General features: G+C 43.3%; 1 protein-coding gene across 4 annotated transcripts in view; it reads left to right on the top strand.

The window, feature by feature from the left end:
- The window catches only part of ZNF619 (zinc finger protein 619), a 12,163-nt gene extending 8,359 nt beyond the window's left edge, over positions 1 to 3,804 (top strand). For all 4 annotated transcript variants that reach the window (XM_008591942.1, XM_008591941.1, XM_008591940.1 and 1 more), the window contains one exon: positions 1,369 to 3,804. In XM_008591942.1, the coding sequence (XP_008590164.1) occupies positions 1,369 to 2,813 (1,445 nt within the window). In that variant the 3' untranslated portion in view covers positions 2,814 to 3,804. The remainder of the gene's footprint in view (positions 1 to 1,368) is intronic.
- The last annotated feature ends 9,673 nt before the right edge of the window (positions 3,805 to 13,477 follow it).

The raw sequence follows: 13,477 nt of genomic DNA, 5'->3' as shown, positions 1-13,477 counted from the left end.
AGTGAGCCACGGGCTGGCCCATTTTTATTCCATTTTAATGAATTTAAATTTAAATAGCCACTGGTGGCTCGTGGCCACATTATTGAACAGTACAGTCTTAATTAACAGCTTCAATCTGCCTTTTTTGTTTCTAAATCAGTAGGTTTCAAACTCTGGTGTTCATCAGAATTACTTGTGGGGCTTATTAAAACACAAATTGCTGGGTGCCACCTCCATACATTTTAATTAGGTAGACTGCGGAAGAGCCTAAGAATTTGCATTTGTAGCAAGTTTCCAGATGATGCTGGTTCAGGGACCACAATTGGAGACCACTGTTATTGAGAATCTAGAACCATGTTCTTTAAACTCTGGGTTATAACTCATCAATGAATTGTGATCAGCATTTAAAAATTAGACTATATCGGCCAGCCACTGAAACCAAAACCAAAAAATTAAATAAAAATTAGACTAGACTATAGATGTAAATAAACTAGACCAAAATAGTATAAAATGTATTGTGAATGTATCACTCTTATAAAGGATATTGTTTTGTGAAACTTTTGCTTCTGTTTCAGTTGTATGTGTATTTATGCATGTCTGTACTGGATTAGGATCTAAAATAAGAATCCTGGTCAGCAGGGTCCAAGGTCCAAGAAACACTTAGCTGGAAGTTTCATTTGACCTTTGGTGCTGAAAAAGACAAAAAAGGTTTCTATGTTGTAGTGTTACCAGTAAGAGGGGAAACCTTCCACTCCCACCCCAATTGCTGTCTCCAGTCTAGGCAGGGTTCTTGGCCTGGCTTGTCTTTGTTGCTTTCAGGGGTCAGATTCTCTCCCAGAGGACAGCACATGTGTTTTGAAATAGTAGTCCTCTTATGAACCCTTCCTAGCCAGCAGTGTTACAAATTGTTTTTTCTCCAGCCATGCTTGAAATAGGGAATATCTCTTTTAAAATGACAAAATATGTAAAGTATTTTGACAGATTTCATGCTTGATTGGGTCTTGGTATCCTCTGTGGCAGACAGCATCTCCCAACCCTCTGGATACCATGTAGCACTAGAGCTGCTTACCCAGCTCTCTTTTCCAGTGTGGAGATCTCTTTCCTCACTTGATTTCTTCATTGCTTCCTCTTCCTGTGACTTCTCCACCCCATTCCAGTTTTTCTTTTTCCATTTGCCTCCATCAGCAGCTTCTGCTGTCTCACTGTTTTTGTCATCCTTATGGCATTGCTTGTCTTCTCCACTTCCAGTGTTTTTATTTTCCCTTTGGGGCACCAATGGGTGACTGTGTCTCCAAAAATACATGTTTCCTATGCAAACTGGTAGTGCTTCATGCTTTCCCCTTCTAGCATAGATAATAAGGGACTCATGTTTTCTTTTTATCGTGCTAGGTGGTAAAACCAAAACTAAGAATGAGGAAAGAACTCCAAACCTGAACATTTCTGAAGAATCAGAGTCTCACAGACTAATAGTGGAGAGGTTGCTGATGGACATTCCCCAGCACCCTCACTTCAAGGACAGTTTAGAGAAATTGCAACTGTATGAGACAGGGAAGAAAACAAACTCAAAGAAAGCAGATTGCACAGATTTGACAGTCCAGGATAATAAATGCTCCACCAAGGAAAAAGAGGAGATAGCCAGGAAATTGGAAGGAAGCAGTAGTGTCAATACACATCTCATTACAAAGGAGGGCCTTCCTAAAGAACAGTTGTTTTATAAATGTGGTGAATGTGGCAGTTATTTCAACCCACATTCAGATCTTCACCAGCATCAGAGAACTCACACTGATGAGAAGCCCTACAAATGCAAAGAATGTGGAAAAGCCTTCAGATATAACTCAAAACTGTCACGGCACCAGAAAATCCACACTGGGGAGAAACCGTACTCATGTAAGGAATGTGGACAAGCCTTCAGTCAAAATTCCCATCTTCTTCAGCATCAGAAACTCCATGGTGGAGAGAGGCCCTATGAATGTACAGACTGTGGGAAAACCTTCAGCTACAACTCAAAACTGATTCGCCATCAGAGAATCCACACTGGGGAGAAGCCCTTTAAATGTAAGGAATGTGGGAAGGCGTTCAGGTGTAGCTATGATTGCATTATCCATGAGCGAATTCACACTGGGGAGAAACCCTTTGAATGTAAGGAGTGTGGGAAAAGTTATAGCTCCAATTCAGTCCTGATTCAGCATCAGCGAATCCACACTGGGGAGAAACCTTATGAATGTAAAGAGTGTGGCAAGGCCTTCCATCGTAGTTCAGTATTTCTTCAGCACCGGAGGTTCCACACTGGGGAAAAACTCTACAAATGTGATGAATGTTGGAAAACTTTCAGTTGTAGCTCCCGCTTCATAGTGCATCAGAGAATCCACACTGGAGAGAAACCTTATGAGTGCCAGGAGTGTGGGAAGATGTTCAATCAGAAGATCACCCTGATTCAGCATCAGCGAGTTCACACAGGAGAGAAACCTTACACATGTAAGGAGTGTGGGAAAGCCTTTAAATGGAGTGCAAGTTTCATTCAGCATCAGAGGTTGCATACCAAGAAGAAACCAGTCCAAGTAACAGGGCCATCCACAGTAAAGCCCCACTGCCCCTCAGCAGTCCTCTCCTCTCTGCTTCCCCAGCATGTGTGCTCTGCCCCAGCCCCACCAGGACCTCCCCTGTCTTCTCCACATGCAGTGCTACTTCCTCCTTCTCTGCCTCTCTTCCTTCTATTCCCTTCATCTGAAATGGCCAGCTCTTCACCTGTCCAAATAGTGCATTTTTTTCAGGATCTTACTTCTCTTGGGAAGTCATCCCCTTGTAGCCTGAATCCTTTGTCTCACTCCCCATGAGCCCCATCATGTTCTCAATTCCCATTGCTTCTTGAATTATTAGGGTTTCCACTGGACTCCTCATTATGTCTTTATTGATATTCTTCTCCCCTTGTGTAAGTTATTACTGTTTTCCCACCTCCCTTTTAAGTTCTCACACTTAAGGACCATGTTTGATTACTCTCTTTTATCTTCTGGGTAAGAAATGGAAGTATTTGTTCTTTATAGTGTCCAGTTTTAGCCTATACCTTCAGTCTGCATCTGCTTTCTGTGACTATTGGAGTTGGAAGAGGTTGCAGAACATTTTGTGTTTTAGGGGATATGGCATTATGATGAGATGGGCCATTGTAATTAGAGATAAAGGAGAAGTGAAAAGCCCATGGGAGGAGATAATCAGAAAAAGTATCCAATGATTGCTTTCAGGATTTAAGGAGGGCCATTTGGCAGGTCAGTGGCAAGGCTCACTGTGGGGAGAATCTTAGCCTTGGAATTTTTTATTACCTTGATAGTGAACATTACAAGAGTCTTGTGTAAGTATGCAATCAACCAAATATTCAGTGAAAAGATTATGAAGTGATGAGTAGGCATTGACAGCAATAATGTAAAATTATGTCTTTAAACTTGATTGGAAGGGGATGTAGTTTTCTGTTTGGGTTTGTTTGTTTGTTTTTTGTTTTTTCTATTCCTATACATATTTTTGCTTAATTTCAATACCCACTTAAATATGAAGGTGCAAAAAGTGACTTGGGCTTGTGAAGTTTAGGGTAGGTGCCTAAGTGTAGTAATGTCTAAAATTATATACAGAGTGAACTTAGTGGTATCGCACTGGTAAACATCAGAGGCGAGGAAAAGAGAACCCAAACCATAACTTGCTGTAGCTCTTGCTTCAGAAGTGAGTCCATTCCTGATGAGTTACTATACAGATACTTGGACGTGTTCTCTTACCTACTCTGGATTCTCCAGTGATTTAAGTCTAAATTTGTGATTGGTAGTACTTTTAAGTAAATTTTATATTTAACTACTGTATTAGTCCATTTTTGTGTTGTTATAACACAATACCTGAGACTGGGTAATTTATAAAGAACAGAGGTTTATTTGCTTATGATTCTGGGACAGCTGGATCTGGTGCAGGCCTCAGTCTGCTTCTACTCATAGCAGAAGCTGGCAGACAGCCAGGGGGTACAAGCAGATCTCATGTTGAGAGGAAGCAAGAGAGAGAGGGAGGTGCCAGGGTCTTTTAAACAACCAGCTCTAATGGGAACTAATAGCATGAGAACTCACTCACTACCCTCACACCTCAGAGAGAACATTAATCCATTCATGAGGGGTCTGCCCCCATGACTTAAGCAGCTCCCAACACTGCTACATTGGGGATCAAATTTCCACACGAGTTCTGGGAGAACAGTACATCCAAACTCTGTCAACTACTTTGGTAACACCAAGAAGTGTTTTAAGCATATTGATTGTTGTAGTTTGAATGTCCCCACAAAGCTCATGTTGAAACTTAATCCCCATTGTGACAGCATTAAGAGGTCAGGCCTTTAAGAAGTGATTAGGATTAGATAAGGTCATCAGGTTGGGGCCCCAGGATGAGACTGATGGCTTTCTAGAAGAGGAAGAGAGACCTGAGTTGAGGTGCATGCTTGCTGTGTCTCATCATGTGATGCCTCCTGCCATATCTTGGCACAGAAAGGAGCCCTGCATTAAATATTGGAACCTTGATATTGGAATTCCCAGCCTCCAGAACTGTGAACTAAATAAACTTCTGTTGTTTATAAATTGTCTATTCTGCGGTATTCATTTATAGCAATAGAAAACAGACTAAGAATGAAAGTTGGTACTGAGAAGTGGGTTGTTGCTATAATAGATACCTGAAAATATGGAAGTGGCATTGGAACTAACTGGGTAATGGGTAAAGGCTGGAAGGTTTTGGAGGAACAGGCTAGAAAAAGCCTGAATTGCCATGAATAGAGTGTTAAGGGTGGCTACTTTTAGCTGCTTACAGTAAAGTAAGAGAGGAAAGAGATGATTTAAAGATAAAATTTATGATTAAATTGGAAACAAGAGTGGAAAAATTTGGAAAATTTGCAGCCTAGCCATATGGTAGAGAATGAGAAAGCATTTTCAGCAGAGGAAAATCAAGAGTGTGACCAAGTAACCAGTGGGTAAGGAGATTAGTATGGATAGAATGAAGCCAGAGGCTTTTTATCAGGACAATGGGAGAAAAACCCTGAAGGCATTGTAGAGAGTTTGAAGCTGCCCCTCCCATCATAGGCCCAGAACTCTAGGTGGGCAGAACAGTTCAGGGGACAGTATCAGTGCACTATCCATGGACTTGCTGGCCTGCATAGCCATGGATCTCTTCTCTCCTCATTCTGGCACAGTGCTCCTTGGCTACCTAGTTGTAGCTCAAATGACCCCAGGTGCAGCTCAATCTACCTCTTTGGAAAATACAAGCTGTAAACCTTGGCAGCATCCATGTGGTGCTAATTCTTCAGGGGCACAGAATGCAGGGGCTATGCAGGCATGGCTTCCTCCATCTAGACTTCAAAAGATGTATCAAACAGCCTGGGGGTCCAGAGAGACTTGTTGCAGGGGTAGGGCCTCCACAGAGAGCCTACTAGGGCAATGCTGAAGGGAAATGTAGGGTCAGAGCTGCCATAGATTGTCCCTAGGTAACGCCTAGTGGACCCACAGGGGCAGGACTGCCACTGAGCCCCTAGAATTGGAGTGATAACAGCATGCAATGCCAGTCTAATGCCAGAGCTGTTGTCATGAGACTCCAACCTGAGACAGCTGAAGCATGGGTTGAGCCCAGCAAAGCCATAGGGGTGGGGCTGCCTGAGGCTTTGGGTGACCAACTCCCCCAGTTGTATTCAGGAGGTGGCCCATGGAGTGAGGATTATTTGGAAGCTATGAGGTTTAATGTTTTTCCTGTTGAGTTTTGGACGAACTTGGCACCATTTACCCTTTTTCTGTGCCTCTTTCCTCCTTTTGTAGTGGGAATGTCTATCCTATGCCTGTTTTACCATTGTATTTTGGAAGTAGACAACTTGATTTGATTTCACAGTCTCACAGCTGGAGAGAATTTGCCTTGGGATGAATCATTCCTTGAGTCTCATCCTTATCTAATTCAGATGACAGTCAGGACTTTGGACTTTTGAGTTAATGCTGAAATGAGTTAAGACTTCGGGGGTCTTTGGAATGGAATGAATGTATTTTGTATGCGAGAAGGACATGAGTTTTGGGGCACCAGCGATGGAATGCTATGGTTTGGATACCCCCATCAAAACTCATGTTGAAATTTAATCCCCACTGTAGCAGTATTAAGCGGTGGGGGCTTTAAGTGGTGATTAGGATTAGATAAAGTCATCAGAACAGGGCCTCCATGATGAGACTAGTGGCTTTATAAGAAGAGGAAAAGAGATCTGAGCTGACATACACCCGTTTTCCTTCTCTCCATGTGATGCTTTCTCCATGTTATGACACAACAAAAAGGCCCTCACTAGAGGCAGCCCCTCCACACTGGACTTCCCAGCCTTTAGAACCATGAGCTAAATTAAACTTTATAAATTACCCAGTCTGTGGTATTCTGTTATAGCAACAGGAATGAACTAAGACACTGGTCTTACCAGATGTTATGCTCTCACCTGTTTGGCTGTATTTTCTATGTAGTGCCTAGAGGCCCTGACCCTTGTCAGAATCACTGCTTTAGGACAGTAACAACATGAAAATGTACTTTAAAAAATTAACTGTTAATATAGTACTAAGGAAATAATATGTACAGTGTTAGGTTAACAGCATAAAATTATGTCTGCAAGAGTGGGCATTGAGAGACACTGGTTTTGATTTTGGTCAGGTTTGTTGATACATACTTTAAATATGATAAATTTCATCCTTTTAAAATGTACAGTTTGATGAGTTTTATTATATGAGTTTGATGAGTTTTATTATATGAGTACAGTTGTGTAAACAAGATACAGAAAATTTCCATCACCCCCTAAAAGTTTCCTTGGTATAAGGAGAAATGTAAATGGTTGGTGAGATGTTGGGGATTTTTTTAAAAAAATTTATTCCTCAATAAGATTTGTACAATACCTAGGATTTAGGAGAAGAAAAAGCAAAAACCAAATTTATTTTTCCAGCTACAGTCAGAGCTTCCAGATTATGCAGAGCCCAGAATCACTGCTAAGTAAAACAGTAAAAATGTAGGAATGTGACAATGACTGGTTTGTTTGCCATATTTCAGACATGTATGCATACACATTTTTTTTGTCCTATTTACTTCTTCAAAACACCATTAAACAGAAAGGGCCTCAGGATTTCTGGGAGAAGTATAGCAAGAAAGGGTAGGAATGAGAGACTCCTCAACTAGCCAGTCTGCAGGAAAAAAGTAACTTCTAAGTAACATTTAGAGGATAGCAGATTATAAGATGAGAAAAAAGAAAGGAGTGTATGGAAAAATAAAAGGAGATCTGCAGGAATGAGAGACTCCTCAACTAGCCAGTCTGCAGGAAAAAAGTAACTTCTAAGTAACATTTGGAGGATAGCAGATTATAAGATGAGAAAAAAGAAAGGAGTGTACGGAAAAATAAAAGGAGATCTGCTCCAGACCTCATGGCCAAGAGATTTATGGGTTTCTTTTTTTTTTTCCTTTTTGTCTTTTTCTGTGTCCGGCAACGGATCGCAACCCTCACTGTCGCCCCCGTACCGGACCGGGACCGGCAACGGGATCGCAACCCTTGGTGTTGCTGCCGCTCCTCGCTCAGCCAGTGAGCGGGAACCGGTCTGTATGTGGGATCCGAACCCTCGGCGGGAGCGCCACCACGCTCCCAAGCGGCGCACTGTAGCAGTGCGCCACCGGGCCGGCCCGAGATTTATGGGTTTCTGACCAGTGACTTCTATTTTCTCATTTGTCCTTCTTTCATTCAATAGGCATTTAGAGGTTTTTTCCCCATTGTTACACAATGTTATTACCCAACCCCCACAGCACTTATACTAGGTGCCGAGAGTAGACAGATGAATAATGTGCCATTCTTTTTAAAAAAGGGGATGGTGTTACCATGTTGTCTGGCATTTAATAGATATTCAGGTGTTTTCTGAAAAGGGCTGTGGGTAGTTTATGGTGGAAACAGATGTGTAAAAATAAACTGATACATCACTTAAATTCCAACAAAGTGTTCTACCAAGGAGTTTCTATTTTCACTGAAAGTGAAATGGTTATATTCAAACATACTAACTTTTCCCCCTGTGATATTGTGATACAATAAAAAACATATATTTGATCCTCATCCCCAGTTCCTGGCACAGAGCTCTTAAAACCCTTGTAATTTCCTGAGTGACAGGAGTGATAGGAGCATCTTTTTTTATACTCCTGTTTGGTCTTAATCCCCAGTTCCTGACACAAGAGTTTCTAAGACCCTTGAAATCCCTGGAGTGATAAGTGTCTTTTTATATGGTAATGAGATGACTGGTGGCTGAGATCCCCTAGATAGCTTAAGGATGGGGTCTGGCTGCCAGAAAGACCAAGTCATGATTAGAGGCTTTGGACTTTTAACTCCAGCCCCCAAAATCTGTTAAGGGGAGAGTGGCTGGAGATTGAGTTAATCACCAGTGGCCAATGATGTAATCACTCATGCCTATGTAATGAATCCTCCATGAAAACCCTAAACAAGGGAGTTCAGAGAGCTTCCATGTTTGTAAACACACTGAGGTGCTGGGAGGGTGATGCACCTAGAGAAGGCATGAAAGGTTTGGGCCTCTTCCCCCATATGTTGCCATGTCTCTTCTGCTTGGCTGTTCCTGAGTTTTATCCTTTATAATGAACCAGTAATGGTAAGTAAAGTGCCTTCCTGAGTTCTGTGATCCATTCTAGCACATTGCAAAACAAGAGGAGGCAGTTGCAGGAACCTCTGATTTATAGCTTGTTAGTCAGAAGTACAGGTGGCCCAGGACTCATGATTGGCAGTCTTGTGGGACTGAGCCCTTAACTAACCTGTGGGGTTTGACACCTACTTTGGGTAGTTAGTGCCAGAATTGAATGATTAGATACCCAGCTGAATGATTAGATACCAAAGAGTTGGAGAATTTGTTGTTAGTGTGGGAGAAAAACACACATTTGGTGTCAGAAGTGTGAGTAAAAACAGTTCATACCCCCCTCTACTTGCTAGTTTAAGATTTGCATAAGGACTGCCCACATCCTTCAGGGAAAGTATGGGTGTCTTATTACCTGAGTTGTTTCATTTTCAGACTTTTGCTTTTACCAGTGACTTAGCTAAGTATGTTATTTAGGACCGATGAAACATAGCAGAAACCTACTTGAATAAATGTTAAGTACACTTAATTTATTGTAAGGATTTCTGCATGTATCCTGGCACTCAAGGGCAAGAATGCAGCTGGGCGGTCTAGAATACGCAAGCAGTCAGGAATAACAAGCAGCACACCAGGCTCAGTCTCAGCTCTTTCCTCATCTATGTTCCCTTCTCCCCTCTTGTCTCTCCTGTATTCTCTGTTCCTAGCAACATAGCAGAAGTTGCCAGAGGTCCCAAGTTTACAATTCTGTTCCAGAGACCAGGCCAAACTAAGTTTGAATCTCCCAAACTTAATTCCAAATTCCTGGGAGAATCTGATTTGCCCAGTTTAGGCTAGGTGTTCACTTCTGGTCTACACCTAGGGGAAGGGGGTGTGGGATGTAGTGTAAATGAGGCTTCTAGGGCCCCACTCTGGGGTGATGGGATGGTTAACCAGGCTGATCAGACACTTAAAAGGAATCTGTTTCTAACTTCTTGGATCACCACCTTTTCCCTTGCTTCCATTGCTATATGCCTCCTGACAACTAAATAACCGAGGAGAATTTCAGGATAGTTTTTCCCTCCTGTCAGGAAGCTTTTAGAAATGTACCTTTGACAGTCTGTTATGCCTTGGTGTTGATGATCCTCTGTTAATGTTTCTTGGCTTACAGTGGGCTCTCTTAGTCTGTACATTCAGATCTTCTTTTGTTGATTGTTTGTGACTAGCCAGTGTTGGGTAGAAGAACTGGTGGGGTTATAGAAAGCAGGAAACTGGTCTCTTCTGACTTCCTCTTGGCTTTGTCTTTGGGATAAACAGGCACCTCTGGCCATAACTGAGTGAGGGTGAATCTCTATAGCTCTTGGGTCTTTCTCTTTGGGATGTATGTGCGCAGTCAAGTCAGCAGCTGCAAGCCTGGCTGTCTGATTACAGCTCTCCGTCTGGTTCAGTTGTGGCTATAGTTCTCCTCGGTTATCCTTATATTTTCACAGCCACTCCAATGTGGAAGCTGTGTTGGTGGTAACAAAAACAATGTGACTGCATGATTTCTCTTTTAATTCAGCCAGCACTGCCATGCTTCTGGGCGGAACAGGCCTCCAGCAGGGTATTTCCTTCCTCTTCCTTGACTGCCCTTGACCCCAGCCCTTATCTTCCCACGCCGAGAATTCTTAGTAGCACCTTCAGCGATATCTCATTCAGTACACTCCCTGTTCTCTATACTATAAAAGCGATGAGTCAAGCTGTGCAGAAGACTTCTGCCTCCTACAGTTTATTCTAAATTGTAATGTGCTCATCTGATAGGCCTCTGTGTTTATAGTGTGAAGTCAAGCTAAGTCTCTAGTTTGTAGCCTTCCCCTGGGGAAAGGTTAACACTCAGTATGTCAAAGCTTGCTGTATTAACAAGTCCTCAGGTGTTAGAGAGTTCAGCCACTGAGCACAGACTGGAGACTGTTAAAACTTTCACCTTTATCAGTCCAGCCCCTGGACAGGGTCCTAGGAATGGTGAAGGCTTAGGGAGAAGTGCAAACAGCCATTCCCTAGATGATATCACACTCTTGAGGCCAAGAAGTTTGGCTTTTTGATCTCAGTTGCATGTGGAGCAGCTAGGAGTGCAAGCAGGACCCCAAAACATCTGCATTCTCCCAGGCCTTACTGATGCCCCGTCTGTAGCCTGCTGCTGAGGCCTGGGCAGGCAGAGCTGCATTGCGAAGCAGCAGGGTATCTCTGACACTGACTGTGGCAGGAGGACCAGGCTGTGCAGGAGGGTTACCTGAGCATCCCGGACCAATACAACACCAAGAGGGGAAAACCTGCGGGCTTGCTAGAGAGGACTGGGCTCCCGTCATACATCCGGCTTAACGCGGGCTGGTGGAGCCCCTGCACTGGCGCGGGGGAGGGCACCTGTGTGCTGATGACAGCCTTTGAGGCCAGACTCAGAAAACCCAATCCTCCACCTGCATTTTTTCCTGTAGCCCATATTGGTCCAGCCACCCTCTGCCTGGTTTCTTTCCAGGGGCCACCTCTCTAGGTCATGGTCAGGGTCATTGGTCACATTCAGTAAAAACTATTTTCCATTCTAACCCAAGGTCACTGTGAGGCCAGGATTCTCCTCTTTCCGAGACTCAGTTCTGGACAGTGGAGTGTAGTGGCTTGCATGTTGCCGGCAAGTGGATGGAGCAATAAACTGAAGGAGCAGCTGTAACTGCGGTGAAGGTGGGATGCCCTGGGGTGTGAGGACAGTCATTGTTCTAGGAGTTAACCAATTCCAGACTTGGTGATAATGGGGAATAATGCATGTATGGGCCACCAGAAAAGGTCAATCTCATTCCTGACTTCTCACTTAGATCCTAAGGCTTTTTCTTTTCCAAAATCAGAGAGTGGTGCAGGAAACCAAGGAAAGGCAGCTGGTCCAGGGGAGCTGGGCTTCCTAACAGCCTGTCTTAGATGAGCTCTCAGAGAAGTCAGTACAGGACTTGGGGCCTAACCTGGCTTCCCCTTTGCAGGGCACACAGGCAAGTGTGTATGTGTGTCTATGTACATGAAAGTGTGTGTTTTTTGGGGAAAGTAATTTGAGGCAAAATGAGATTATTCAGATGTGAAATAGCTTTGTTTGGAGAGAGCACGTATTTTTGAGAAGATTCATTTAACTGGTGAGGTGGAAGCACCTACCAGTAAAATTTTCTGGGAACTAGAAATCCATATCACTTTCTACAGATGAAATCTACGAACTTAGGCAGGAAAAGTCTTTTTGGGAATACGTTTGCTCTGTAAATTGTGTATGTAAAATAGCATAAGCCTGGGACTTGTTTCTTAAGCAAATGTATACTGAGCAGCCTCTGGATGCCATGCCATAATATTAGTAATAATACTAGTTACAGACTTACTGAGCTCTTACTCTGTGGATTCCTGCATGTAACAAGTATTTATGGAGTTCCTGCTTTGTGCCAATGGTGACCAGGACAGTGCTTTCATGGAGCTGTAAAATGTAGTGGGGAAAATAGAAAAAACACCAGTGAATGTGTAATGCACTGTCAGGGAGTGATACATGCTTAAATGGGAAGGTGGGTAAGGGGATAGAAAGTGTATACAGTGCAGGGAGTGGAGGAAGGTCAGAGAGGGCCTCTGAGGAGGTGATATTTGAACAGACTGATGTGAGGGGGCAAACTAGGCAGAGGGAACAGCTAAGTTCTAAGGTGTGAACAATTTCAAAAGTGTTTGAGTTTTTGAGCAAGAGAGAGAAGGCAAGTATTTCAGAACTGAAAGGAGCCAGACAGGGTGGTTAGAGATAAGGCCAGAGAGAGAGAGAGAAGTGGGCCTCCTCTTGTGTGGCTTTGATTTTGTACACTGGACAAGGCCTTCTTCACCCAGAGTTGTAAGGGAAAGTCTCACTGAACAGGTGATATCTGTGCTGAGATGAAAAAGAAGGGAAAAACCAGGGGGGGAGAACACCAGGCTGATGGAAGAACAAACACAAAGGCCTTGTGGTAGGAAAAATTTTGACTTGTTTGAAGAAGAGAAAGGAAGCCAGAGTGGCTAAACTATACAGAGCCCAGTGAGATAGTTATGCTGGCTGAAGTTGTAGAGAGATGCAGGGGCCAGGTCACATGGGACCTTAGGTAAGGTCCTAGGAAAGAGTTGGATTTCATACTAAGAACAGTGGTGGTCATTAAAGAATTTTTGACTCTTATACAACCTTTTTATCAGATCATTCACACTAATGTGCAGAAAATCTGTTGTTAGGGGTGTAAGAGTGAAAAATGAATGAGACTAGTTAGGAGGTTATTGTAGGAGTTCAGCCAAGGAAATGATTAATGTTATAGTATGTGTTGATATCTGGGTACAGCAAATCCTCCCCCTTTTTTTTACCCCCCCAAATTTTCTAAGCTAGTCTTTTTGTCTATTCCATATAAACTTCAAAATCCATTTGTAGACCTTTGCTGTCAAAATGTGATCCAAATACTGGCAGCACTGGCATCGCCTTGGAGGCTTTCAGAACTACAGACTTAACAGAATCAAACTCTACACTTTGACAATACCACCAGGTGATTTGTGGGTACATTAAAATTTGATAAGCACTGCTCTAGACCTTGCTCTGTGTGTTTTGGCTTCTAATATTGCCAAGGAGAGGTCTGAGGCTGCCTGATTTTGCTTCCTTTTCAGAAAGTACCTGGTCTTGGGGCTGGCCCGGTGGCACACTGGAGAGTGCGCCGCTTGGGAGCGCGTTGGCACTCCCGCCGAGGGTTCGGTTCAGATCCCATGTGGAGACCGGTTCCCGCTCACTGGCTGAGCGTGGTGTGGGCGCAACACTGAGGGTTGCGATCCCGTTACTGGTCAGTAAAAAAGACAAAAAGGAAAAAAAAAAAAGAAAGTACTTGGTCTGGAAGTTTGTAGAACTT

The sequence above is a fragment of the Galeopterus variegatus genome, unplaced genomic scaffold (genome assembly GCF_000696425.1).
Source record: "Galeopterus variegatus unplaced genomic scaffold, G_variegatus-3.0.2 Scaffold7420, whole genome shotgun sequence".
NCBI lineage: Eukaryota > Metazoa > Chordata > Mammalia > Dermoptera > Cynocephalidae > Galeopterus > Galeopterus variegatus.
This window is presented reverse-complemented; position numbering and strand designations above follow the sequence as displayed.